At 39.9% G+C, this 24,109-nt stretch overlaps 1 protein-coding gene across 1 annotated transcript in view; it reads right to left on the reverse strand.

Moving 5' to 3' along the window:
- Window positions 1-963: 963 nt before the first annotated feature.
- The window catches only part of LOC124804822 (nischarin), a 63,893-nt gene continuing 40,747 nt past the window's right edge, over window positions 964-24,109 (reverse strand). Inside the window, exons 5-6 of the mRNA XM_047265164.1 lie at window positions 23,559-23,806; window positions 964-1,911 (exon numbers count right to left, since the gene is read on the reverse strand). Of these exons, the coding sequence (XP_047121120.1) occupies window positions 23,598-23,806 (209 nt within the window). The 3' untranslated portion in view covers window positions 964-1,911; window positions 23,559-23,597. The remainder of the gene's footprint in view (window positions 1,912-23,558; window positions 23,807-24,109) is intronic.

The following is a 24,109-nucleotide window of genomic DNA, read 5'->3' on the forward strand; positions in this document are numbered from 1 at the left end:
ACAACTACTGTGGGCATATTTGTACAGGTAATGGATAGGCTACAACCACAGTGGCATCAAATTAACATTCATCAAAATAAGAGCAAATATAGTACCTCTACATTAGTATTTGTACTGGAGCAATGACTTCATCACCTGTCAAAGCTCTGCTCTTGAAAACAGTGGAAACGTGCCAGTTAACCTGAAGAATGGTTTGCATACCACAGAGTTCTACTAGGCAAGGCTGTATTGGAGGTGGTCTGTCCTTGTCTTCTTCCAACTTTTGAACTGGGTTTAACAAGGACTATGAACTACTATCCAAATTATTATTTTTCATTTTAATAAAGTACTGTCATAGGTGAAAAAAATCAATAAGTGACAAAAAAAAAAAAAAAAAAAAAAGTATTTGGACTAATTGCGTACTCAACCCCACACATTTTGATTTAGAGTGTTGCAGTTACAGCCTGAATCACACCAATGTAATATCTGCATACTCCTTACTGCTCTTCTGTATATACACTATTGTATAACCACAAGAGAATGAACCAATTCAGTTTAGAACAAATTACCACATTTATAATATGCATTACCTTTTCCCCCTTAATAATATGAAATAATTTTATTTATTGACCATTATCATGATGGATAATATTAAATCTTTCCAAATTTTTTATAATTCAGCTGGGGAAAAAACTGAAGCAAGCAAGCTTAGACAAGAACAATTATATTCTTTTATTGAATTTTGAAATCATCAAAATTATTGCCTTTAATATTTTGATGATTATTGGGAAATGTGAATCACACAATGTGCAAAATAAGTTACAAAAATTAACATTTTCAAAATACATTTCATTTAAATATTTCTCTCTCTCTCTCTCTCTCATTCTCTCTCTCCCTCTCTCTCTGTCTCTCTCTCTCCGCCCCCCCCCCCCACCCTCCCTCCCGTCCTCCCCCCACCTCTGACTTATATATATGTATATATATAGATTTTCTCATTTGTTCACTATTATTTACAAGTATACTGTTGAAATATCACAGAATATTTTATATGTAATTTGATTTTCCAAACTTACTGTATATTTAATTTGATACACAGATCACATAGCAAAGCTGTAAGTTTTGTATCAATGTACAAAATTTTATAAACATATGTAAGCATACATTCATTCATCGCAATATAAACACAGAAGCACATAACATTCGGCAAAATATAACGCTCTGTTGGTTCTAAACATTAAAACTGGCCTCATTATTTATAAAAGTTACTTACTAAAAGAAAACATTACACCATTACTCACACTGAAGGTAAAGTGCAAATGAGTGCTGGGACAGAGATGATTGTCATTGTAGCCTTAGTACTTCCCAGCCTATTTTCAAATTCCATGATAATGAAAGACACCTTTCTGTATTATTCCAACATAATCAAATAATTGATATAATGTACAAAATTATGTAGGATTACTGGCTACAAAATGTGCCCTTATAATCTTGACATTTAATACAAAACAACTGAAAAGTGAATTCCAAAGTTACAGTTATCTCTTCCTCTTTTGTGTGTCCTACTCACTTGCAACTCTAACTACAATGTAAGTGGTTTCACAGTGGTTCACCATTAATTGTAAGACATATTTTGTGATTTTTGTGCTAATGGAAATTATTTGCCTTTCATGGCTTGTGTAATTTAATCACATGATATCCTGATATTCACACAGTACCTTTTTCCCATAAAATTGAATGAAACACAATGCAACAACACCACTTGTTCTATGAACCAGAAACAGTATGTCACCAACATCTGATCCAACAACTTGAATGTGAAAAGCTTACAGTACTGTATCGCTGTTGCTGCCTTCAACCAATACAGAAAATATAAATTTTAAATTGTAACAACTGTGATGAGCAGCAAGCACTGGTATGTTCTGAATGCGGAACCTGTGAACAAAAAATTATATTCATGTGCCAAAAGCTCTTGCTAACATTTTTCTTGTAGACTTTAACTACAATCAAGTCACATTTTACAGTTTATTTCAGCTTGGAGTGTCAAATAACTTTTCAGTGAATATGACGAAAGTAAGTTTTGTAATAAAACCAAGGCATAAAGTCATACACTGTATGTTAGCACTCCCTCAGATATTTCTTTTCAGTTCATTACTCATATTAGTTGGTATTTGTTCTTGTAATCTGCCAGAGGAGCACAAAGAAAGCTGACTTCTAGATGAGGTTTCAGGTCATCTTGAGATGATACAATGAATCAGCTCCAACAATGGAGCATCATTCTCTGTAAGTGGGTAATGTCAAGAAAGAGCAGACTGTTTTGATGCCTATAAAGAGTTTGATCTATAAATAAACATTCTGCAGTAAAGCAGTCAGAGTAATCAAAACAGAAGAAAGTTGTCAATGGTCTGAGTAAGGAATTGAGGAACCAACTGAAATCAGCACCCAGTGTTTCACTGCTTTCAAAATAAATACAAAAGACAAAACAAGAAAACAATCAACCAAAAAACAAGAACAAATGACAGACACAGCAATAACTGTCATGCTGAAGGACAGTTACTAAGAAATTCATAAAAAACAACAATCCCTTTCACATACAAAATACTGATGTCCAATTAACAAGTGGAAAAGAATTGGTATTTAGTTTGTCAGCTTCAGTGACAATGACAAGAATTCAGATGATTTAGAAGCGTCAGGATGCCAAATATATCCAGGTGGGGTGATTGCACAGAAACCTAAGTGATTCAACTGCAGCAAAGAAAAGTCTAATACAGTTGAAACATCAACATCAGTCTAAGTGAGCATTTATGTGATTTTGTCATAAACATTGAATCTTAAAACTCTTAACATATTCAGTGTATTTTAAATCATCATAATGTACATCAGTCCTTAAAGTTATTGTCTAGAATGTGATAAAGAGTGCCAACAACAGTAAGCTAACACTAAGATGACAAAAGTCTTGAGTAGCGATATATGTGTATATGGATGGCAGTACCTAAGGTTTAGAAGGGTAGTGCTTTGGCAGAGATGTCGTTTGTACTCAGGTAATTCAAGTGAAAAGGTTTCCAGTGTGATTATGGCCATATGATGGGAAATAACAGACTTTGAACATGGTATGGTAAATGCAGCTACACACATTTGACATTCCACTTTGGAAATCGCTAGGGAATGCAATATTCTGAGATCCATCCACAGTGTCAAAGTGTGCTGAGAATACCAAATTTCAGGCATTATCTCTCACCATAGGCAATGCAGTGGCCGACGTCCTTCACTTAATGACCAAGAGCAGCGGCATTTGCGTAGAGTTATCAGTGCTAACAGACAAGTGATACTGCATGAAACAACCACAGAAATCAATGTGGGGCATTTGGTGTTAGAGGGCTAGGGCAGCAGATGACTAATGTGAGTACCTTTGGTAACATAACGACATTGACTGCAGTGCCTCTCCTGGGCTCATGACTATATTGCTTGGACCCTAGACAACTGGAAAAGCATGGCCTGGTCAGATCAGTAACAATTTTAGTTGGTAAGTGCTGATGTTAGGGTTTAAGTGAGGTGCAGGCTCCACAAAACCATGGATCTAAGTTGTCCACAAGGTACTGTGTAAGCTGGTGGTGGCTCCATAATGGTGTCAGCTGTGTTTACAGAGAATGGACTGGGTCCTCAGCTCCCACTGAACCAATCATACAATAGAAATGGTTATGTTAGGCTAGTTGGAAACAATCTGCGACCATTCATGGACTTCATGTTCCCAAACAATGGAATTTTTATGGATAACAAAATCATTCATGATTGGTTTGAAGAACATTCTGGACAATTCAAGAGAATGATTTGGCCACCCAGATCTCCCGACATGAATCCCACGAACATTTAAGGGACATAATCAAGAGGTCATTTCATGCATAGAATCTTGCTTCAGCAACACTTGCATAATTATGGATGGCTACAGAGGCAGCATGGCTCAGTATTTACACAGGATGACTTGCTGGGCCTATGCCATGTCAAGTTTCGACACCATACCAGGCAAAATGAGGTCCAGTGCAATATTAGGAGGTATCTGACGACTTTTGCCACTTCAGTGTATTACGACAGACTAAGGCAGAACTATCCAACTTGTTATTATACCAATCATGATGCTAATATTAATTTTTGCTTCTTTTATGATCTCCTATTATTAGAAATACGTTAATGCATATTATGCATTACTATTGTTCAAAAATTTCTTCTCAATAGCTTGCATTTTGCTTCTCTTCCTTCATTTCATTACACAGTGATACAGATAATAAAAGGGAGAGAGAAAAGCAAAGTCCAAGCTAGTGAGATGCAATTCTTGAAAAATAGTATTGGAATTACAAAGATGCACATATTAATGATCAGGAAATTAGTGGAGGAGGATAGGACAGAGGAACCAACAATTAGATGTTATGGACTTGTTAAGCAAATAGAGGAGAAGAGGATGTCCCAAAAGAGAAAAGGAAGGAAAAAAGACCAAGAGGTAAATGGTTGAAAGGAGTGAAAAAGTGCATTTGATATAGAGGAGAAGACTGGATTGAGGTGGAGACAGTGATGGTGGAAAGGCAGAAGACAATGGAGAGGCTTGATTCCAGACAGACTGGCCAGTGACTGTAAACTGTACAAGAAGAAGAAGAAGAAGAAGAAGAAGAAGATGATGATGACGATGATGAACAATAATGCATATGCTATACAAATAAAAAATCATGAAATTATTATTCATGAAGTATTTCACTAAGTTTTTTGTTCACAACATAATTTACAGTCTGCTGTTGACAATAGTACTGTCACATCAAAACCACAACCAAGTGCAAAGCCAGAGTCATTAATGAAGTTCAACACTTAGAACTGGAAGCTCATTTATTATAAACATTAGTGTACTGCCAGAACACAACTGATCTCCTACACAGAGAGTATAGCTATTTATACAAACATCAATATTCCACAATATACAAATTTTACAAACAAGAGATTTTTCAAGAATTTTCCAGAAGAAGTACTAAATAAAAAATAATTCCTGGTGGTCGAGTTTGAACTGGAAACCTGTAGCATGCCAGCCAGTGGTGCTAGCAACTATTTTCCACAGTAAGTACAACAACTCTTGGTTCCGTCTTCTGGAGAAAAAACAACCAGCTATTTCAGAAGTTCTCATTGGTGCTCATTACAACGTCCTGGATCTAGATCTTACAATGATCCTCTGTATGGCAGATCTCATGCATCCTCGCATTCTGGTAGTGTTGTTACATCCTCTTCACTACACTGAGGCAGCCCTGCCTGTCAAAGCTTCACGATTGTCGAGTGGGTCTTCAATTTCTTGAACCTAAATTTATGCTTCTTAACTCTAGTAGGGCACGATAAGGAGTCCTGCCTTCCTGGTAAATACGATATGGCCAAAAGTACTGCTTTAGTAACATTTTCAAAAGTCCCACTTGCTGCACAGGCGTATGGACCAAGTCTCTCAGGGTGTCCAGGGTTCGTATGCAAGCGAACTGCTTTGTTTCTTCAGCCCTGGTGATGAGTCATCCTGAGGACAGCACAGTTGAAACGGGAACAGTATATCCATAGTCTTTCAGGCCTCACGACGGTGTAGCAGAAAGAACTGTGTGAAATCTGCAGTGCTTTGCTTTGCTTTGCTGTGTAGAATGCAAATCTCATGATGGGCAGTATCATATTCCAGTTTGTCTGTTCAACCTCAACATACATTAAAAGCATATTTACCACTGGCTTGCTAAAGCGTTCTGTGAGGCCATTCATCTGTGGATGGTAGGCAGTAGTGGTTCTGTGGCTGATGTCCCAACATGAAATTACTTATGATACTGGTCTTGACTAGAAAACTTTTTCATGATTACACATCACAACAGATGGTGCTCCGTGCTTCAAAACCACATCTTCTACAAGGCATTTCATAATTTTCAGAGCTCCAGCAGTTGGCACAGCTTTGACAAAAGTACAGCATACGAGTTAGCCAATGTAGACTATTATCCATCAATTTTCTTTTGACAACTTTGGAAACTGCCCCCCACCCCCCCTCAAAAGAAGCCAACTTCAGTTCAGTGGAATAAGATTGGTACCTGGTGACACAAAGTTATTGGCATTCTTTACAGTGGCTCACCTGGCACTAACAGATTGGTTGAAAAGTGGAAATTTGTGGTAAGTTCTACGGGACCAAACTGCTGAGGTCATCAGTCCCTGAACTTACACACTACTTAATCTAACTTAAACTAACTTATGCTAAGGACAATACACACACCTATTCCCGAGGGAGGACTCGAACGTCAGACAGAGGGAGGGAGTCATGTGAACCGCTACAAGACGCCTCAGACAGCGTGGCTACCCCGCCCAACAGATTGTTTGAGACATGTGTCTGATATGGTCTAGAGACTTCACAAATCCCAGATGACCAGATGTTGGACGAATCAAGGAAATACTTCAGGAGCACTGGCCATAGATAAGCTGGCATGACAAACAACCATTCCACCCAACCAAATCATAGTTCCTCTTATACACATCAAATCGTAGTTCCTCTTATACAATGTTCTGTTTATTAATTAGATCCTTCTTTGGTAAGTTTTTCATTCTTCAAGGCTTCTACAGCTTTCAGCAATACTGGGGCTTCACTTTTTTCAGCAGCAATGTCGTCTAATGCGGCAATGACTGAGATTTCTTCTACACTGCTGTTTTCTGCCATAGGACCCTGTGTTTACATCTGTTTTTTGCATACAATTGTGTTGTCATACTCCTGAAGCCTTAGTGCCCATCATGCCAGTCTACCTGGCAGATCCTTCAGGCCAGTCAGCCAGCATAGGGAATGGTTTGGTGAATAAATACAGTCAGAACCTGTTGGTGGATTAAATAGCTGCAAGGCATTCTTTCTCAATTGTAGAGTAGTTCATCTTGGGCTTGCAGAGTAATCTGGAAGCATAAGATATCACACTTTCAGCATCTTCCTGATTGTAACATATCACTTTGGTGAAGTGATGTGTTGTACAGAATTTACAAAAATGAAGATTGATGATTGCTACCATAAAATATTGATTTAAGTACCGAATTTAGCATAAAATGCGATTCACAAGTTTTGTTTCTTTCTGTGCATGTAATCTGGAGTTGGATGGACACAATGTATCTGCAAGCCATGTTGATGACAGCACTCTTCTTACTACACTTTGTAGTATCCATCAGTTGGTGGTTTATTCCATGTTGTTGGATCCTGCCATGGAAGGGCAATGTAAGTGACAATCAGTGACATCACTGATATCTAGGAGAGACTTACAGAACAATATGTCAGCTGTTACTCGAGAGAGAATGAACATTAATTACTATCTATTGAAACTGTATTGAGTGCATGTACTGATACAGTCATTCGTCATAGAGTACTGTATGATGTGTTCAGCTATTGTAGTGAATCATTCAATATACTGATAAAAGGAAGAAGGCCTCTATGTCACTCCCCTGAGACAGTTTTTCAGTTTCCAGTCGCGTAGAAATCGCAGGAAGAGATGAAGGCTACATTAACAAAGATGTACACGGTTATTCCAACATCGCAGTTTGAACACAAGCAGTCTGAATTATTAATTAATAGTGACTCGAAGTTTATCCATGAATATATCACATAGCACAGCATGCAAAATAACACCTCATATGCTAGATCTGGAGATAATGTTGGCGCTTCTTTAAGGACAATGAAGGATTTCTCTTGTGCTTTATTCCAGGAAATTTGGTGTCTCTCTGCAGTATTTCTTGCAAGAGAAAATTTCTTGGTACAGAAATCCTTTATAAATTGCCAATAGAACAAGCAAATTCCAAAGAAACTTCTCACGTCACAAATATGCCGTGGAGTCACAAAATCTGTTAACTCCTTAATTTTCTCTGGATCAGGCCAGACTTCAATGCAGTTCACTATTTCTTGGGCAGCAGAGAGGCCCATTTCCGACTTCCGATGGAGGCCTGCAGCCTGAACATACTTCAACACATTTCTTAGGTGGCTCAGATACTCTTCAAGCATCTTCGAAAAAACGATATTGTTGTCCCGTTAGCACAGTCACGTCATCCATTTAATGTGTCAAAGCAGGCTGTCTATCATATATTCAAGGGTGACTGAAGTGTTACATAGTCCAAATGGCATATCTTTGAACTCATGAAGGTTGGCAGGAGTTATGGAGGAATTCTTCTCCCAGTCAGCCTCAATTTGCCAGTAACCTGCTCCATGTCCATAGCTGAGAAATATGTTGCTCCCTCTGAACAGTCGAGGATGAGATCAATACATGGAAATGGATAGTTGTCTTTCTTCATGGTCTGTTGAGCCATTGCAGGGTCTACACATGGATAAAAAAAAAATTCCTGGGTTTTTCCCTGATTTCCCAGTTAAAAATACATGTTCTCCTGCGTGAAAATACACCTTTTCCATGTTAAGTGACAGTATACTTTTCTTCGTAACTGTAAAACTTCTCAATCCTTCGAATGGTTATGGTTTTATGCACTGGTGTAGAACTTCCTTGCACTTGAGAAAACAAAACTCAAGAAAAAAAACACATTTTGGAAAGATCTTTAATGTGCACCAACATGTACACTACATATTTTCGTATTACGAAAGTATAAATTCAAATTCCACCAAACACTGCATGTTACTTTCCGAAGCATTGAAATCAAGACTGCAATGCACTTTTTTAAGCCAGTCATAACTCAAGTCACGTGCTCTCGCCAGCTGATGACAGCGGATATTCAAAACATAGGACACATGATGTAGGCAGCCAATAGCAACATTACTGTTAAGCAGTGGGAACACACAAATAGTAAAAGTTAATGGTTTAAATTAATATACATAGCGCTGCTACAAGAAAAAAAAGTTTCACATATAATATTGGTCTCTAAGATTAATAAGCTGCAAGAGAAGCTAAGCTTTCACATATAATGTTGATCTTTTTTGGTGTGTTACATTTAAGATAAATCACAAATTTACCAGTAAATTTTTTAACAAAAACATAAATGTCTGATCTTCTGGGCTTGAAATTCTTCTAAATGGTCATCCTCAAAGAGTTGATTTTTAAATGAGAGTCAAACGCTCTGTGATTTAAAAAATCCATTGTACATTCTCACCCATAGTTCATCTTACATAAAAGGAAATTTACTTTGAAAGCAACGCTTCTCAAACAACCATTCACAATATTTTCCTGCGACTTGTTAGAAACAGGTTCATTTCAGCAGTTGTCAGAGAGCGCCAGGTAATAGGCATCACCGAGCTTGCACAGCTACAATGACGCAGGAAGCCTGTTGTTCATACCTGTAAAAATGGCTCTGAGCACTATGGGACTTAACTTCTGAGGTCATCGGTCCCGTAGAACTTAGAACTACTTAAATCTAACTAACCTAAGGACATCACACACATCCATGCCCGAGGCAGGATTCGAACCTGCGACCGTAGCGGTCGCGCGGTTCCAGACTGTAGTGCCTAGAACCACTCGGCCATCCCAGCCAGCTACCTGTAAAACACTAAAAGATCTTACATTTTGTCATAAAAGAAAAAAGACATTAGAGGATACTCCAAGAGCATCAGAATTTCGTGAACCATACTAAAATGCATAATTTGGCTTAAAGTGCATAGTCATAGTCCAGATTTGGGGGTAAATTTTCTTGGAGTACCTGGACTGTATTATCTCGTGTTGGTTCTCTATTATGGCATAATGCCACACGTTCTAGAAGATGAAAACGTGCACTTGAAATGCAGTGAACAGTTGAAACTAGCCACTAGCATGGAACTAAGCACTTCGTTTCAAATAAATTGACTGCCTCAGTGGAAAAGATTAATAAAAGCCAAATTTCTTTAGAAAACTGACAAAAATAACTTCATTGTTCTACAAGGCAATTAATGCTTGACTGTCAGAAAGTTGAAAATAGCTTGACTGTCAGAAAGTTGGAAATAAAATAAAATCTGAAACTAATAACATATTTTAGTCTTCCATAATTATGTGAGTGTATTTTAATTCACTTGATAGCTCCTGGCCACAGACATCTGTTTTGTTTTCATTTGATGTGAGCGCAATAAATGAAGAGGAAACAGCAAAATCACTAAACATAAACACGGGTCACGTGGAAACTACCCACCTCCCCAACAACAACTCAGACTGCTCTGTGCATCAGCCCCGGATCTACGATATTTCCGGACCGCGGCAATACTAAATGGTGGCTTTTATTTCTAGATGCAACGGGGATTCCCCTGGCAGACTCATTATGTACACTATACATGCATACAAAAATCAACTTATGATTCATTCGGAAATCAACCTAGAATGTGTTAAAAAACCAACAGGGATGCGTTTCAAAATAATATGAACAATCGATAGACCAACATGCGCTGGATGGTAGGTTTTTTCCCTCAAGAATATGAATTTGGCGCTCCCCCCTTACCAGAAATTGCTGCCCGGGGAAGATACCCCTGTTAGCCCCCCACCCCCCTACATCTGGGCCTGTTGTGCATGCGTGAATCTGGCAGCTTGGGAGCACCAGTAAAATTTTTACGGGTAGTATGGCTGCTTGCTGCTACTGCTTATAAAGCTAACATCCACACTTCTGTAGCTTGAAGCAGGAGAAGGTACTACTCACACGCAACTCAACTGCGCACGTGTACTAGCTCACCTGCAACTGCTCAAACGAATCTAATGTAAACAATTGTAATGTCACACTCATCGGAGGCAATTTGTTTTTATGAAGTACTGCGTAGTCTTCCTAGAGTGTTTGACACATTTTGCTCTTGGCAGATGCTTGTATGAGCACTGTGATTTGTTGTATGTGGTGCATTTTCTTTGCAACTAAAGTTTTATTTTCGTCCCCCCACCCCCCTCTCGTTCATGTTTTATTGCTGCAGTATTATTCTGCAGTAGCGAGATACAATAATATTCTTTGTTAAGAGTACTGGTTCTCACCAGTCAAAATTACAAAAATTTAACTGCAAACTAAAACAATGAGAAGTTCCCAGAATTCTAAAAAACTCTCGGGTTTTTTTCCGGTTTTCTTCTGGATGAAAAAATTCTCAGGTTTTTCCTGGATCTCCTGGTTGTCCCGGGTCGTATACACCCTGCATTGGTAATTGATGCAGGAATGCCACGTGCCATCCTCCTCCTCCCCAATGATCACAGGAGATAATCAAGGACACTCTGAAGTTTTAACGATGTCATCTTGTAGCAGCTTATTCAATTCCTCCTGGATAATCCATCGTTAAAACATCCAAAAATTGATGCGGAGTGACTATTACTTGCTGACATTGCTCTTCGCTATGTATATTCCTTTAGGGATTAGTTGTGACAACCAGTGATACAAAGTTCTCCTTGTCAATCCACGATGCTTATGATCGTCACTGGCATGTACCTTTCTTTTGTGAGCTGAGCAGCTTTTTGCTGTCAACTGGAAGCTTCACAGTTTAAATGTGCATCTCAACTGATGATTGGAACTTGTCTCATTGATGTTATCCCTATCATCATCTTCAATGGCAAGCAACCACCCAGAGCAACCTTTGTTATGTGTGCTTGCTGGAATAACTTCGTCAATCTGGAGCCCTGATCATCCACAGTCTGATTTATTTGTGATGCCCACAAGAAGTCACACCAGAAAATAACTTTATGACTAAATTCTGTTGAAACGACAAATTCAAAAACTGAAGGGCAGTGTTCTGTCATTGACAGTTATTCTTGAAATACATGTTCCTGTCAGCTGACATGTTTCCCTCTGCAATCTTCAGCGCAATCACTTTGGTCTTCTTTTTAGCTTATGATGATGAGCAGCCCCCATTCAACTACCACCCAGACTGGTTGGCCACTGATAATGATGACAGCATTTCCTGTCATCTTGGTAATGTCATTCAAGGAGGATTTTCATCTGTAGCGGTCTCACCTCCTTACGTAGTCATGTTGCTTAGTTTTCCTGAATTCAACAGCTAGGTGAGCAGGTGTGTCAATGGGAAATGGTTATCACCTGTCGTGGAGCAACCGCATCCAGGGTTCAACAGTTAGCTTCATCCCACATGTCAACTACAATCATTTAAAGCTGGCGCATGAAAAGTACTCTTGTGACAGTTGGTGTTCTGCAATGCAATAGTCATCGAACACTTGTCTTCTCCCTGAAACAGTATACTATGTGTCCTCCAAATGTCTCTTTGCCTGCAGGGCACTGTACTAGCCAGAGATATTGATTATACTGGCTTTGGCTGGATGCCGGGTTGTTGTTTGACTGTTGCAGCATAAGTTCAAGTTGGACAAGTCCGTTTATATGGTGCACTCGACTAGTGGCATAGATTATGCCCAAGATTGATATACCTCTTCTTCATGATCCTCCTATAATATATCTCCTATCATATGGGGTTGACGTCCATGGCTTCTATCATTTGTGTACTTTGTCCAACCATTCTGGTTGCCATAAACTGCTGTATCTCTTCTGTTACTATGTGACATATGAGAGAGGTCTTCCGCAATTGCTATAGGGATCAAATTGGAGAGTGTTCATACTTCTTACAGCAAACTATTTTCTGTTGCACTTCCTCGAAGTGCTGACACCACGTGATGAATTCTCTTGACGATGTGAGATCCTTTATAAGAAGAGCTTGGTACATGTCTTTTGAGACTCCTTTCACCAAAAGTAAAATTTTGTCAGCTTCTGTCATACTCAGATTCACAATGTCGCAGAGAACCAAAGATTCTGTACATATGACTGTGTCATTTCACCAAGACAATGGGCCCTGTTCTCCAATTTTTCTTCTGTTAAGCGGACAGAGCATAACTTTCATAGCTAACACTTGGTTCAAGAATCATGAAAGAAGGTTGTACACATGGAAGAACCTTGGAGATACTAGAAGGTATCAGATAGATTATATAATGGTAAGACAGAGATTTAAGAACCAGGTTTTAAATTGTAAGACATTTCCAGGGGCAGATGTGGACTCTGACCACAATCTATTGGTTATGAACTTTAGATTAAAACTGAAGAAACTGCAAAAAGGTGGGAATTTAAGGAGATGGGACCTGGATAAACTGAAAGGACCAGAGGTTGTACAGAGTTTGAGGGAGAGCATAAGGGAACAATTGACAGGAATGGGGGAAAGAAATACAGTAGAAGAAGAATGGGTAACTTTGAGTGATGAAATAGTGAAGGTAACAGAGGATCAAGTAGGTAAAAAGACGAGGGCTAATAGAAATCCTTGGGTAACGGAAGAGATATTGAATTTAATTGATGAAAGGAGAAACTATAAAAATGCAGCAAATGAAGCAGGCAAAAAGCAATACAAACGTCTCAAAAATGAGATCGACAGGAAGTGCAAAATGGCTAAGCAGGGATGGCTAGAGGACAAATGTAAGGATGTAGAGGCGCATATCACTAGGGGTAAGATAGATATTGCCTACAGAAAAATTAAAGAGACCTTTGGAGAAAAGAGAACCACTTGCATGAATATCAAGAGCTCAGATGGAAACCCAGTTCTAAGCAAAGAAAGGAAAGCAGAAAGGTGGAAGGAGTATATAGAGGGTCTATACAGGGGCGATGTTCTTGAGGACAATATCATGGAAATTGAAGAGGATGCAGATGAAGATGAAATGGGAGATATGATACTGCGCGAAGAGTTTAACAGAGCACTGAAAGACCTAAGTCAAAACAAGGCCCCGGGAGTAGACAACATTCCATTAGAACTATTGACAGCCTTGGGAGAGCCAGTCCTGACAAAACTCTACCATCCGGTGAGTAAGATGTATGAGACAGGCGAAATTCCCTCAGACTTCAAGAAGAGTATAATAATTCCAATCCCAAAGAAAGCAGGTGTTGACAGATGTGAATATTACTGCACTATCAGTTTAATAACTCACAGCTGCAAAATACTAACGTGAATTCTTTACAGACAAATGGAAAAACTGGTAGAAGCTGACCTCGGGGAAGATCAGTTTGGATTCCGTAGAAATGTTGGAACACGTGAGGCAATACTGACCCTACGACTTACCTTAGAAGAAAGATTAAGGAAAGTCAACCCTACGTTTCTAGCATTTGTAGACTTAGAGAAAGCTTTTGAAAATGTTGACTGGAATACTCTCTTTCAAATTCTGAAGGTGGCAAGGATAAAATACAGAGAGCGAAAGGCTATTTACAATTTGTACAGAAACCAGATGGCAGTTATAAGAGTCGAGGGGCAAGAAAGGGAAGCAGTGGTTGGGAAGGGAGTGAGACAGGGTTGTAGCCTCTCCCCGATGCTATTCAATCTGTATATTGAGCAAGCAGTAAATGAAACAACAGAAAAGATTGGAGTAGGTATTAAAATCCATTGAGAAGATATAAAAACTTTGAGGTTCGCCGATGACATTGTAATTTTGCCAGGGACAGCAAAGGACTTGGAAGAGCAGTTGAACGGAATGGACAGTGTCTTGAAAGGAGGGTATAAGATGAACATCAACAAAAGCAAAACGAGGATAATGGAATGTAGTCGAATTAAGTTGGGTGATGCTGAGGGAATTAGATTAGGAAATGAGACGCTTGAAGTAGCAAAGGAGTTTTGCTATTTGGGGAGCAAAATAACAGATGATGGTCGAAGTACAAAAGATATAAAATGTAGACTGGCAATGGCAAGGAAAGCGTTTCTGAAGAAGAGAAATTTGTTAACATCGAGTACTGAATTAAGTGCCAGGAAGTCGTTTCTGAAAGTATATGTATGGAGTGTAGCCATGTATGGAAGTGAAACATGGACGATAAATAGCTTAGACAAGAAGAGAATAGAAGCTTTCGAAATGTGGTGCTACAGAAGAATGCTGAAGATTAGATGGGTAGATCACATAAATAATGAGGAGGTATTGAATAGAATTGGGAAGAAGAGGAGTTTGTGGCACAACTTGACTAGAAGAAGGGACCGATTGGTAGGACATGTTCTGAGGCATCAAGGGATCACCAATTTAGTACTGGAGGGCAGCGTGGAGGGTAAAAATCATAGAGGGAGACCAAGAGATGAATACACTAAGCAGATTCAGAAGGATGTAGGTTGCAGTAGGTACTGGGAGATGAAGAAGCTTGCACAGGATAGAGTAGTATGGAGAGCTGCATCAAACCAGTCTCAGGACTGAAGACCACAACAACAACAAGCGGACTTGTCGTCCATTGTCACCAAAAAGTCTCTCTTCAATTTGGCCTGACATTTTTTACAGCTACTGAGCTTGTCTTCACTGTTCTTGAACCATTGCTGGGCTTTGCCGTCCAAGAAAAAGAACACAATTGCCAAACACATCATGTTATCCCACGTGTTGTATGTAACAACTCGGTCAAATCCTTTCAGACATTTTGTCAGGTCTGACCAGTGTCTCCAGAAAAATACTGATGACTGCCTGATGTGCAGCTGACTTACTGCTGAACTGGAATCCATTGTTATCCTGAATACACAGACCTTGAGAATGATGTATTACTCATATTCCAGTCCCTGTATAGGTAAGCAATGGTTATTACATTTGGAGCCATGGAGGTGTACGTGTTTTAAGGTACACAGCATCTCCATGAAACAATCTCATATTGAAACTACAATCAAGTCCAAATCCCAAGGAAAGGCCATCAATGCAATACAGCACTTAGAGCTGAAAGCATGTTTACCACTAATAATAATGTGCAGCCAGAACTGAACTGATCCACAGGATAGAGAGTGCACCTGATTGTACAAACAATGAATATTCCAGAATATACTAACATTACAGAAATGATAAATACAAAATACTAAATAATTACTAGTAGTTGGGTTTGAACTGGCGAAGCACAGCATGCCAGCCAGCAATGCTAACCATTATGTCACACTGCATGTGCCATAGCTCGTGATATTATGAATACTATTGTAAGTTTTAATGTGGGCAGTACATAGCAGCTGCTTCAAATAAGTTTTCAATGCAATAATATGGAAGGGATGGATGCTACTCACTCATCACATTGAGGAAATGTTGAATCACATACTGACAGAATGAAAAAGAATATTACAAATATTCAGCTGTTGGACAAAGTCTTTCGTCACAATTAGAAAACAAACAAACAAACAAATAAGACAATATTCAGGACACAAATTATAATAACAACTCCATAAAACATTTTGAAATATAATGAAGAGAACTGATATCACAAAATCACTTGCAAAACATGCAAATGTAGAGCACCTCAAAATCAGATGATATTTATGGCCTATCTAACACTGTAATTAAAAAAGAAAGAAAGGAGGAAAGAAAGAGAGAGAGAGAGAGAGAGAGAGAGAGAGAGAGAGAGAGAGAGAGAGAGAGAGAGAGAGAGAGAGAGAGAGGGGGGGGGGGGGACTTGTAGCACAAAGCACACTCATTATGTGCACTTGCAAATGGAATCTTTTCTTCTGTTTAAAGCTGACACTGGTTACAATTTACACAAAAAGGTGACAAATCTTGCTCTAGAGACTGATGCCCCATTTTCTTAATATTAGTCCTATAGGTGGTACAGCACTACATGCACTTCCAAATCTATCATCATTTACAAGTAAATAGGAGTCTCAATTATGTTCAGTTGAGATTCAAAGCTGGGTTATCAGCTCTGAGGAGAGTTGAAAATATTATTTCCATCACACTTCCTTTGTATAAATCCAAACTATTTGACAATGCTACACTGATGAGCCTCAGTAAATTTACAACTGTCACCCATAGAATTCTGTTATAAAAAAAGCTCTCTTGCTATCATTTTCAAAGTTATCTAAGCATCAGGAAACAAATAGAACATTTTAATAGTAGCAGTCCAAATATTATAAGTGTCTTCATCCTTCTAGAAGAGACAAAGAAGCACTAAAGTAAAAAGAGTGAAGACTCCACACACTGCCTGATATAAGGTTAGGAGCAAAAAAATTGTAAATTAATCAGTCTATAATCATAAATATTCTTTTTAATCTATGCATTAATGACAATGATAGTAACTCAGCTAAACTTCTTGGCATTCATGTTGATCAAAAACTGATGTGGGAACAATTACAACGTGGAAAAGTCAAATAAACTACATATTTTGTATGAATTTAGCCCAATTTACCTATTTGCTAAGCAAACATGGAACTAGTGTAAATGAAACTCTTATCATAGCTCTCTTAGACAGTCATCTAACCTATGGAGTACTGTTACTGCACCATCACAAGGGCCAAAAATAATTTTTATTAAGAAGGAGGAGGAGAAGGAGGAGGAAGAGGAGGCAGTCAGGTGTGTCTCTGAGATGACAAACAACAAATCCTGCAGACCATATTTTAACAAAACTACAAATACTATTACATCCCTTCATACAATTAGTTGTTTGTTCAATAACAACCCGCAGAAGATAAATACATAAGCATGACCCATTAAATGAAGATGACTGATTTCCTAATTGCAACTTATTTCCTAATTGCAAGACCATAAACCACTCAATATAGTTGGAAAAATAAAGATGATGAGACTTACCAAACAAAAGCGCTGGCAGGTCGATAGACACACAAATAAACACAAACATACACACAAAATTCAAGCTTTCGCAACCAACGGTTGCTTCATCAGGAAAGAGGGAAGGAGAGGGAAAGACGAAAGGATGTGGGTTTTAAGGGAGAGGGTAAGGAATCATTCCAATCCCAGGAGCAGAAAGACTTACCTTAGGAGGAAAAAAGGAAAGGTATACACTCGCACACACACACATACCCATTCGCACATACACAGACACAAGCAGACATTTGTAAAGGCAAAGAGTTTGGGCAGAGATGTCAGTCGAGGCGGAAGTACAGAGGCAAAGATGTTGTTGAAAGACAGGTGAGGTATGAGCGGCGGCAACTTGAAATTGAAATTAGCGGAGGTTGAGGCCTGGCGATAATGAGAAGAGAGGACATACTGAAGGGCAAGTTCCCATCTCCGGAGTTCTGACAGGTTGGTGTTAGTGGGAAGTATCCAGATAACCCGGGCGGTGTAACACTGTGCCAAGATGTGCTGGCCGTGCACCAAGGCATGTTTAGACACAGGGTGATCCTCATTACCAACAAACACTGTCTGCCTGTGTCCATTCATGCGAATGGACAGTTTGTTGCTGGTCACTCCCACATAGAAAGCTTCACAGTGTAGGCAGGTCAGTTGGTAAATCACGTGGGTGCTTTCACACGTGGCTCTGCCTTTGATCCTGTACACCTTCCGGGTTACAGGACTGGAGTAGGTGGTGGTGGGAGGGTGCATGGGACATGTTTTACACCGGGGGTGGTTACAAGGGTAGGAGCCAGAGGGTAGGGAAGGTGGTTTGGGGATTTCATAGGGATGAACTAAGAGGTTACGAAGGTTAGGTGGACGGCGGAAAGACACTCTTGGTGGAGTGCAGAGGATTTCATGAAAGATGGATCTCATTTCAGGGCAGGATTTGAGGAAGTCGTATCCCTGCTGGAGAGCCACATTCAGAGTCTGGGAGAGTCTGATCCAGTCCCGGAAAGTATCCTGTCACAAGTGAGGCACTTTTGGGGTTCTTCTGTGGGAGGTTCTGGGTTTAAGGGGATGAGGAAGTGGCTCTGGTTATTTGCTTCTGTACCAGGTCGGGAGGGTAGTTGTGGGATGCGAAAGCTGTTTTCAGGTTGTTGGTGTAATGGTTCAGGGATTCCGGGCTCGAGCAGATTCGTCTTCCACGAAGACGTAGGCTGTAGGGAAGGGACTGTTTGATGTGGAATGGGTGGCAGCTGTCATAATGGAGGTACTGTTGCTTGTTGGTGGGTTTGATGTGGACGGACGTGTGAAGCTGGCCATTGGACAGATGGAGGTCAACGTCAAGGAAAGTGGCATGGGATTTGGAGTAGGACCAGGTGAATCTGATGGAACCAAAGGAGATGAGGTTGGAGAGGAAATTCTGGAGTTGTTCTTCACCGTGAGTCCCGATCATGAAGATGTCATCAATAAATCTGTATCAAACTTTGGGTTGGCAGGCCTGGGTAACCAAGAACGCTTCCTCTAAGCGACCCATAAATAGGTTGGCGTACGAGGGGGCCATCCTGGTACCCATCGCTGTTCCCTTTAATTGTTGGTATGTCTGGCCTTCGAAAGTGAAGAAATTGTGGGTCAGGCTAAGGTAATGAGGAAAGAGGTTTTAGGTAGGGTGGCAGGTGATCGGCGTGAAAGGAAGTGCTCCATCGCAGTGAGGCCCTGGACGTGCGGAATATTTGTGTATAAGGAAGTGGCATCAATGGTTACAAGGATGGTTTCCGGGGGTAACAGATTGGGTAAGGATTCCAGGTGTTCGAGAAAGTGGTTGGTGTCTTTGATGAAGGATGGGAGACTGCATGTAATGGGTTGAAGGTGTTGATCTACGTAGGCAGAGATACGTTCTGTGGGGGCTTGGTAACCAGCTACAATGGGGCGGCCGGGATGATTGGGTTTGTGAATTTTAGGAAGAAGGTAGAAGGTAGGGGTGCGGGGTGTCAGTGGGGTCAGGAGGTTCATGGAGACAGGTGAAAGGTTTTGTAGGGGGCCTAAGGTTCTGAGGATTCCTTGAAGCTCCGCCTGGAATCAGGAATGGGAGTACCTTGGCAAACTTTGTATGTAGTGTTGTCTGAAAGCTGTCGCAGTCTCTCAGCAACATACTCTCGTCGATCAAGTACCACGGTCGTGGAACCCTTGTCCGCCAGAAGAATGACGATGGATCGGTCAGCCTTCAGATCACAGATAGCCTGGGCTTCAGCTGTGGTGATGTTGGGAGTAGGATTTAGGTTTTTCAAGAAGGATTGAGAGGCAAGGCTGGAAGTGAGAAATTCCTGGAAGGTTTGGAGAGGGTGATTTTGAGGAAGAGGAGGTGTGTCCCGCTGTGACGGAGGAAGGAACTGTTCCAGGCAGGGTTCAATTTGGATAGTGTCTTGGGGAGTTGGATCATTAGGAGTAGGATTAGGATTATTTTTCTTCGTGGCAAAGTGATATTTCCAGCTGAGAGTACGAGTGTAGGACAGTAAATCTTTGACGAGAGCTGTTTGGTTGAATCTGGGAGTAGTGCTGAAGGTGAGGCCTTTGGATAGTACAGAGGTTTTGGATTGGGAGAGAGGTTTGGAGGAAAGGTTAACTACTGAATTAGGGTGTTGTGGTTCCAGATTGTGTTGATTAGAATTTTGAGGTTTTGGGGGGAGTGGAGCTGGAAGTGGGAGATTGAGTAGATGGGAGAGACTGGGTCTGTGTGCAATGAGAGGAGGTTGAGGTTTGCTGGAAAGGTTGTGGAGGGTGAGTGAGTTGGCTTTCTGGAGGTGAGAAACCAGGAGATTGGATAGTTTTTTGAGGTGGAGGGTGGCATGCTGTTCTAATTTGCGGCTGGCCTGTAGGAGGATGCTCTGAACAGCTGGTGTGGATTTGGGAGAGGAAAGATTGAGGACTTTTATTAAGAATAGGAGTTGATGGGTGTGTTCATTGGCTGAGTTGATGTGTAGGTGAAGCATTAGGCGGGTGAGGGCTATGGATTGTTCAGTTTGGAACTGGTATAGGGACTGATGGAAAGAAGGGTTGCAGCCAGAGATGGGAACTTTAAGTGTGAGGCCTTTGGGGGTAATGCCAAATGTCAGACAAGCCTGAGTAAATAAAATATGGGAGAGTAATCAGGCTAGGGCGAAGGCATGTTTGTGGAGGGAATGTAAATAAAACTTAATGGGGTTGCCGCTGCTCATACCTCACCTGTCATTCAATAACATATTTGCCTCTGTACTTCCGCCTTGACTGACATCTCTGCCTTTACATATGTCTGCTTGTGTCTGTATATGTGCGGATGGATATGTGTGTGTGCGAGTGTATACCTGTCCCTTTTTCCCCCTAAGGTAAGTCTTTCCGCTCCTGGGATTGGAATGACTCCTTACCCTCTCCCTTAAAACCCACATCCTTTCATCTTTCCCTCTCCTTCCCTCTTTCCTGATGAAGCAACCGTGGGTTGCGAATGCTTGAATTTTGTGTGTCTGTTTGTGTTTGTTAGCGTCTCTATCAACATACCAATGCTTTCATTTGGTAAGTTACATCATCTTTGTTTTTAGATATATTTTTCCCACGTGGAATGTTTCCCTCTATTATGTGTGTGTGTGTGTGTGTGTGTGTGTGTGTGTGTGTGTGTGTGTGTGTGTGTGTGCGTGTGAGCGCACGCGCACACTTCCAAAAAAGGCCTTTTGGCCAAAAGCTCAATATGTATGGTAGTCTTTTTGTTATGCCTGTCTGTGACTCAACATCTCCTCTATATGGTGAGTAGCAATCTTTCCTTTTAATAATATTGTCATTATTCCAGCCCGGATTTTCCATTGTTCCAAATCAAGAGAGAATAATATTGTCCAACAATGTCTTCCAAAATAAGAACCCTCTACTGAACAAGCAAACTAGCTTCCACACTAAGAAAAGATTTGAAAAGACATTCATGTGGAGTGTCCTGACATATGGGTGTGAAACTTGAACATTAGCAAAGCAGGAGAAACCTTGCCTTGAGGCTGCAGAAATGTGTTTCTGGAGGAGAATTACAAGAACTAGCTTGAATGACAGAAAAATGAATGAAATAGTTCTACAGAATGGGGACAACTGAGAACATATTATTTAAAGAACATGAGTGAGATGGGATGTTCTTCATACATATAGGTGAGGAGGACAGCTGTAGAGAAGAAGCTGTAGAGAGGAAGCTATGACTTCCAAGAGAAGTCTTAGCCTTTTGAAAGAACAACCACCAATGCAAACATACAGTGTTTCACTAAATGTCTTTACAATCATTACACAAAAGTAGCTTAAACAAAGAGCATTTTGCACTGTAGAAGAATTTAAAATGTGATAAAAGTGTTATCAATTAAAGCTGCTGTAAGCAAAATATTTGTCAAGTAGTGCACAGTATCATTTTTTTTTTCTTTCTTTCTTAATGAGTGGACTGATGAGCAACGTACTATACCATTTGTGTCAGACATACGTATTTCAAGTCTATTACATTTGTGTATAACTTATTTACATTAATAAATTGCTAGCATAGCTACCGTATCACGCAGTACATCTTGTACTTATGTGTATATATAATGAAAATGTTAATGCATGAAGATAGTAAGTGATGAACAAATAAATAAATAACTGACCACAACATCAAATTAAGCTGGAAGTCAGAATAATGGTAACATCCCACAACAAATGGCCTACGGGTTCTTCAACAGTATTTTGCCACTGTTGTGAAATTAAAAAGAGAGCATCAAGTAATCACTAAAAAGAGGAAATAAATACATTCCTACACACACACACACACACACACACACACACACACACACACACACACAGCCTATGTCTGTGATTACAGTTTTTTGAGAAAAGTTAATAATCACTGGAAACAATAGTGTGATGAGCTGCAAAATACTAACACGAATTCTTTACAGACAAATGGAAAAACTGGTAGAATCGACCTCGGGGAAGATCAGTTTGTATTCCGTAGAAATATTGGAACACATGAGGCAATACTGACCCTACAACTTATCTTAGAAAAGGCAAACCTACGTTTCTAGCATTTGTAGACTTGGAGAAAGCTTTTGACAATGTTGACTGGAATACTCTCTTTCAAATTCTAAAGGTGGCAGGGGGAAAATACAGGGAGCAAAAGGCTATTTACAATTTGTACAGAAACCAGATGGCAGTTATAAGAGTCGAGCCGCATGAAAGGGAAGCAGTGGTTGGGAAGGGTGTGAGACAGAGTTGTAGCCTCTCCCCAATGTTATTCAATCTGTATATTGAGCAAGCAGTAAAGGAAACAAAAGAAAAATTCGGAGTAGGTATTAAAATCCATGGAGAAGAAATAAAAACTTTGATGTTCACCGATGACATTGTAATTCTGTCAGAGACAGCAAAGGACTTAGAAGAGCAGCTGAACGGAATGGACGGTGTCTTGAAAGGAGGGTATAAGATGAACATCAACAAAAGCAAAATGAGGATAATGGAATATAGTCGAATTAAATCGGGTGATGCTGAGGGAATTAGATTAGGAAATGGGACACTTAAAGTAGTAAAGGAGTTTTGCTATTTGGGGAACAAAATAACTGATGATGGTCGAAGTACAGAAGATATAAAATGTAGACTGGCAATGGCAAGGAAAGCGTTTCTGAAGAAGAGAAATTTGTTAACATCGAGTATAGATTTAAGTGCCAGGAAGTCGTTTCTGAAAGTATTTGTATGAAGTGTAGCCATGTATGGAAGTGAAACATGGACGGTAAATAGTTTGGACAAGAAGAGAATAGAAGCTTTTGAAATGTAGTGCTACAGACGAATGCTGAAGATTAGATGGCTAGATCACATAACTAATGATGAAGTATTGAATAGAATTGGCGAGAAGAGGAGTTTGTGGCACAACTTGACAAAAATAAGGGACCGGTTGGTAGGACATGTTCTGAGGCATCAAGGTATCACAAATGTAGCATTGGAGGGCAGCGTGGAGGGTAAAAATCGTAGAGGGAGACCAAGAGATGAATACACTAAGCAGATTCAGAAGGATGTAGGTTGCAATAAGTACTGGGAGATGAAGAGGCTTGCACAGGATAGGGTAGCATGGAGAGCTGCATCAAACCAGTCTTAGGACTGAAGACCACAACAACAACAAAAGCATAATCAGCAAATACTCACCTTTTTCCAATAAAATTCTGCATCATACTGTCTGAATCACTATGGAGAATTTGGGAAACAAGGTAACTCTCTGATGCAGAGTGTTGGTGTGCGTCCCTCTTTCACAATCCGCAGAGCTTGTAATACTGCAGCTGTATCCAATTCCTTTGATGTTGCTTTCTCATTATCAAGGCACAATTCACACGCTCGGCTACCAAACTGCTCGAACACCCGAACTCGGTAGTCTACCTCTATAGATACAGGATTGCCTGAAACAAGTTATTACTTTTCAGTTTACTGAACAGACTGTTCAATTACAACAAACAGGTTATTATTTTACTACTGCAGTTGTTCTCATAAGGAAGGGGAAAAAAAACACTTAAGTTGCTATGTTACAAAGTTGGCTACTACAATACAGTACATGTAGCACTACCTTCTCTATTAATTCAATAAGTAACGCAACATATTTTTTATTTCAGCTAATTTCAGTTGAAAAAATTGCAGAATTTGTTGTGGGACATCATGGAATATTCCTGTTTCAATCCCTACAGTTTTATGACATTCCAGTAGGT

The sequence above is a fragment of the Schistocerca piceifrons genome, chromosome 7 (genome assembly GCF_021461385.2).
Source record: "Schistocerca piceifrons isolate TAMUIC-IGC-003096 chromosome 7, iqSchPice1.1, whole genome shotgun sequence".
NCBI lineage: Eukaryota > Metazoa > Arthropoda > Insecta > Orthoptera > Acrididae > Schistocerca > Schistocerca piceifrons.